Consider the following 6000-nt stretch of genomic DNA (forward strand, 5'->3'; position numbering starts at 1 on the left):
ATGCATAAGGTATTAAGAGAATTTATTTCAACTATAACAATGCCGTTTTTAGATGATGTGCCAATTAAAGGATGTGAAGAAGAAAAAAAAGATAAGATATTGGATTCAAAAGGATTATATTAACGATTGTGAAAAGATTTTGTCAAGTTTAGAAGAAGTTCAATTTATCTTATCAAGGACAAAATCAATGTTTGGAATAAAAGAAGTTTTAAAGGTAGGACATATGTGTAGATCATATAGATATGTCTTATTTAAAGAAAGTAAATTATGAATATAGAAGATCAATGATATTAACAGTTGATGCATGTCCAATTGGAATAGGTTGGACAGTTGGAGAAGATGATGAATAATGGAAAAGATATGTAGTAAGATTTGAGGCAAAGGTTTTAAATACTAGGCAAAAGACATATACAAAAATTAAAAGAGAACTATAGGATATAATAATAGCTATAAAAAATGTAAAAGAATACTTGATTAGTACATTGGTAATTATAGAAACAAGTTATTTTTTCTTATTACGCATGATTACTAGTTGTTCTATATTAGATATAGCAAAGTTAAGATAGATTGCATATATAAAGTCTATGAATCTAGAATTCAAGTATATTTTGAGAAAAAACAATGCAGTTGTAGATATGTTGTTACAAACATGATATGATGATGAAGATGATATGGTTAATGATGAAGAAAATATTAGTACCAATTTTAATTTAACTTTGTGTACAAGAAGAAATAGGATATATTTGACTACATTACTTGAATCATTCTCAGAAGCATTATATGATGGTGCATGGTTGTATATAGAAAAATACTTAAGTACATTAAAGTGATAAGAAGATTGGGCGGATTATGAATTTAAAAGAATTTAGAAGAAGGCTTATGGATATTTTCTTTAAGATGGATTTTTATGAAAGCATTCAAAGTAAAGAGGTGGAGTGCCACAACAGATTGTATGTGGCTATGGCACTCAATAAAATATCATTAAAGAATTTCATGAAAGTTGGTGGGCTAGACATCCAGGCATTTGAGCAACATTTGCGAAGGTAAAAGAAAAATATTGGTGGAAGGGCATGTATAAAGATGCAACAGATTTTGTAGGATCTTGTGAGACTTGTCAAACATATTCAAACATTTGTCATTGAAATGGATTGCATTCAACATATCCATTGGCAATTCACTACAAATGGGTGGTTGATTTAGTTGCAATGCCAACGGGATTTGAACAAAAGAAATATTTGATACTTGCTCAAGAGAATTTGATAAATCAAGTTGAGGAGAGACAGCGCTTCGAACAAAGACTACTGAAGGGATATGTCCGTTTATATTGGAGGAAATTACTTGCCAATATGATTGTATTATTCGAACTAAGAGAGCTTTCTGGAAGGTCACATTTATATATAACAGAAACTATCCTGGAACGGTTGCACTATTGCGCTTAATTGTACCCACCAGTTAATAACTATGGCGCTGTATGAAATCTTATCACATCTACCTCGCCCAAAGTCCATCACAGTGAATTTCTGGAAAACATTCTCCCTCCTAAAGATATACTCAAACTCATCGTCAAAGCTTACAACATGCCTTCTTCAGCAGGTGGCTTCTTGAAGAGGATCGACAATTCAGAAGAGTTAGACATGGGCAGTTCAGTAGTAAATTTGTGTTCATTCTATTGGTGCCAGGATGTGTACATTCAATTGGTAAAGGATTAATCCATAGCCAGAATGTCCACATGCGGAACAGAACACGCCGGAATACTCGACACACTCGATCAAGCTATTACTTGCTGAGTCGTGCCTGATTCTGCTCGCTAGTTCTGACAACCAACCACACGCTGGATCCAATTGGAACATGCCCGCCCGTATCGTTCGAGTCAAGCTCAAGCTTCGAGCTTGATCTGTAAACTGATCCCAAGTAGCCATGAACTCATTGAAAATCTTTGACTGATACTTCGTTGCGTAGGGTCTCCTCATGAATCCAGCACTTTCTGCTGATGAAATTGACTTGAAGTAGATCACGCTGGTTACTCAATAGCCGAACCTGCCCTTGTTGGCTCTGAGTCGCGACAAGGAAGGGGTGGAGGATACCTGAGAGGCTTCGTCTGGACGATTATCACTAAATACTCCAGAGGGAGAGGATGATCCCTTTGGAGGAGAGCGAGGAAAATTTGAAATTGTTTTCTCCGGTGCGGCATACCTTACAGACCATTCGGATCGTGAGAAATAAGTGACAGGTGCTTCTTCATCTGTTTCCACAATTTGCATTCCTGAATTCCGTCTTTGTACCGAGGACTCCTGCGATGTGTCCTCTGGAGGAGTTTAAGTATAATTCCGTTCTCTTCGGTTGGAACCAGAGGACACTTCCACTGCTTTCTCAGGAGGAACATAGGTTGAACGCCCTCTCGTTCTATAAGAGAAGATCGATTTTGACTTGTTATCCATTTTTGATGCTTCGGCAACTTCTACTCTTGCCCTCTCTTGCCCATCTTCTGCTCCAATATCGTTACCCTCTGCACCTCTGCTGGCTCTGAATTGGGTCAAGTATAGTCTCGAGGAGGATCCAAGGCTTGCGTCCGAAGATATGAATTTCAACTCCGGCTTCACTTCCTCCTGCGCCAGAGTTTCCTTCGCTACTGCCTCAACTTCTTCTTCTTCGATAACCTCTTCTTTCTTCTGCAGCTTATCCTTGGGAGTTTTCTTCCCTTGCATTTCATCCAGCTCCTTTTTGAATTCCAGCCATTCCAGAAACTGTTTCTTCATAGTCGTATTGAATTTCGCAAGTGAAGGTTCTTTTTCGGAGATAGGCTCCGCATCTTTTTCAGGGGGGGCCAAACCTAGCAAATCCTCAACCTCCGACTTGAATTTTTTCATGTTATGCTCAAAATCAGGTTTCGCAGGGGTCAATGTGTCCTCAACGTCGCCGGAAAACTTGGCTGAGCGGGTTTCAAAGTAGTGTTCCGTAGTATACGTCATGTAAACCTCCCCCTCGATCCTCCACCTCAATTTCTTCCCATTTTTCGAAACAGGGAACCGCCAGATCATAACGTCAGGGAATTGCGTGTTACTGAATTGCACTCCACCTTCGCTTGTGAAGGGAAGCTCGTCCAATGGATTGCTGCCAACTCGCCTCCCCAACTTCCACATCGAATTCGACTCTGCCATGCGAATAGGATTCGCCCTGTCAAAAGGAATGCCTTTCATGGCCTGCAATGTCCACTGGAAGCAGCCCCCGCGATTATTATCGTCCGACAAAGGAACCTGCTCGAATCTCCATGGCGTGCTCGACATCAGAATATTCGTCCCTTGCTATGCACTGACACCGAAACCAGCCCCAAAACCACCTCTCGGAGCAAGACTGGCATTAGCTCCAACACTCATGTTCTCAACCCTTCCAACTGTGTACTCAGCGTTCGAGGACGAGTGGGTCAAAGTCACGCTCGATCCTTCATCGGTGAGGGGCAGCACCGACACTCTCACTCCGGAGGGGAAATGGCCCATGCACGCATCATCCCAACGAGAATTCTCCGCCTTAAATCTCACTTGCTTCACCGCTACAGACACCTGCGGCGTTTATATCAGAAAAAGGAATTTTGGAAATTTTCGTACATTTAGCACCATGGCAGCAAAGCAGTTGGCATGAGGTATTGGATAATTTACCTATAGAAAATCTCCCTCCAATACAACTGAACTTAAGAGTTGAATGCTCAGCTGCGCAGTCTGTGCGTACAGCATCGTCAAGTGCTTGTACCGATCTTTCGGTTCCTCATCCTGTGGTCTCGCAACAATTACAGAAAAGTAAGATGAAATCTAGCGGCGAGAGTTTGCAAGTGATGCAAGGGAATACATTGAAACTTGCAGTTCAATCATTGTAATTGTACCTTGGCGGCATATGCGACGGTCATCATCATCAGCGGAACATCCAGTTTTATTTCCCATATTCCACCGACGGCCTCAGCCTGACACTTGGGCTTCCCGTCATCTCTTGAAGATTTTTTACTCACACAATTCTTCCAAAGAGTGTACAACATGGCGTCATGGTAATTTTTCGTACTGTATTCTTCCACCAATTGGTACATGAGCGTGTCCATCTTTGCTCTGTCTGCAATAATCTTCTTCATGACGGAGTCCAAGCGGTCGCTACCGAATTCATCGGCTGATTCTAAGATGCGAGATAGCGTTTCCTTGAGAATGAGGTTATCCAACCATCTCCTCTTCAGCAAAATCCTGAAAACATCAGAATGACACTGAGATGCTGCAACTACAGAGACACGCCACACTAAATACGTTCCATAGCACGACCGAATCACATCGTGAAAGCAATCCGGAGCGCCTGATTGCCCCATCAAATTCCACCCCGCCTGAAAAATCGGCTTCACCTGTGGGAGCAAGGCCTTCGAGCTCCATACCTTCTGCATCCAATCCTTCGTGGGAAAATTTTCCGGGTTTTCCACAAAAGGGTAATGCTTAGAGCCATCCTTGTCTCTCCATCTGCTTGCCAACATGAACCCCATCAAAGCTGTGCTCGCCGACTCCATCGGCCGAAGCATCTCCTGCACGACCTCGACATGCCCTGCCTCGGCAACTTTCAAAATGCCAAACGCATTAAACAGGGCCACCAACAAACTCCAGCCGCATTGCTTCCCCTGAATCTCCCGAAGACGACGCACGCAGATAAGATAACCCTCACGACACGCCTGCACGAGCGCATATCCAACAGCTTGCGGTGGCGTCTTCGAGTCTAACGCTACAAGGTTCGCAAGCTTCCGGCTTGAATCGAGCATCTCTCCTTCCATGACACTACACCATATTTCCTTCACGTGACGAGATTGAGCATCAACTAGTGCAATAGTCAGCACGCTCTCGAGATTTGGAGGTTCTCTGGATTTGATGGCCTCCTGCTCAGCTTCACCGAGCGCCTCCCCCAGGGTCATGAACCCCAGTCCCTGTGCGTCGAACGCCATATTCGTGCTTCTACAGATCCCTCTACTATCCTCTGAATCGCAAGCTTTACAGAAAGATTAGAGCTGGTCCTTCGATATCTGCCCAAACAACTATCAACACAGCGAACATTTCCTGCACAAGAGAATTGAAACCAGCAGAATGTAGACACAGTCAATCAGTCGCACACAGAAACCAAACAAGCCTGCAGGAGGGAGACTAGCAATCCTGACGAGTCCACCACGACAAACGAGCAGCGGACCGACAACAACACTTTTGAAATATCTAATGACCTCCACATTCTCGTCGGCAACTCTGCACATTGAAGATTTACGTCCAGAAGAGCTTTCGAATTATCCAATAGGAGAAATCTGCGGTGCAGCTGATGAGGAGGCCAGGTGTGCGTGAGAGGCAAGTTGCTACCGAGTAGGAACTCTGCATTTCAGTCGTGTGCGAAGAACGCCGCTTTCGGAGAGAATACGGCGATTAGCATGTCCAGGGCGGATCAACAGAGGATCAAGCAACGTGGACTTGACCGCGACACTGTGTACAGCGCCGGGTCTGTAGATATGTGCATGATCGTCGCCAGCAGATGTGCTCGGAGCAGCACTATCGCCACGCTCGGCCGAGGACTTCTCCTCGGTAGGTGCTTCTGCCATGAAAAAGGTGTTTGCTGGCCAGGCTTATCTTTTCTTTTTGTCTAAACACTTTACGATTGAAACTCAAATTTCTCTCTATTTCAATCGGAAAACGAGGGGATAAAACAGAGTAAAAATTAGGATCCTCTCATACGTCTGAATAAAAATAAAAGTAAAAATACTTTTTAAATGACATGTTATTAAATGGTATTAATAACAAACTTTTATCTATTAAATTGTATTAACAACAAACTTTGATCAATGTCTATTAAAAAGGTGATTCAAAGGTCATTGTAAAGGAGAAGAACTTATAAAAATAAAAATAAAAAATTAGAAACTATGTCAAAAATAAGAAAAAATGTGTAATCAATAAGAAATTGAAATGACTATTGCTAAATACAAGTATACTAAAGACAACTTAAATTAGA

At 42.4% G+C, this 6000-nt stretch overlaps 1 protein-coding gene across 1 annotated transcript; it reads right to left on the reverse strand.

The window, feature by feature from the left end:
• Positions 1–1642: 1642 nt before the first annotated feature.
• LOC112287120 (uncharacterized) lies at positions 1643–5348 on the reverse strand. Its single transcript, XM_024529830.3, has 3 exons — positions 3875–5348; positions 3654–3764; positions 1643–3557 (listed from the first exon to the last, which is right to left on the reverse strand). The coding sequence occupies exons 1-2, from the start codon at positions 4955–4957 to the stop codon at positions 3654–3656; spliced, it is 1194 nt and encodes a 397-aa protein (XP_024385598.1). The 5' UTR covers positions 4958–5348; the 3' UTR covers positions 1643–3557.
• Positions 5349–6000: the final 652 nt, after the last annotated feature.

The sequence above is a fragment of the Physcomitrium patens genome, chromosome 9 (assembly GCF_059467195.1).
Source record: "Physcomitrium patens ecotype Gransden chromosome 9, ASM5946719v1, whole genome shotgun sequence".
Classification (NCBI taxonomy): Eukaryota; Viridiplantae; Streptophyta; class Bryopsida; order Funariales; family Funariaceae; genus Physcomitrium; species Physcomitrium patens.

What these genes read in the sequence shown, in the direction of transcription:
- LOC112287120 (XM_024529830.3), bottom strand. Translation starts at nt 4,957, where the DNA reads ATGGCGTTCGACGCACAGGGACTGGGGTTCATGACCCTGGGGGAGGCG. An exon ending in CCGTCGCATATGCCGCCAAG is followed by an intron (nt 3,765 to 3,874) that starts GTACAATTACAA and finishes GCGAGACCACAG; the next exon opens with GATGAGGAACCGAAAGATCG.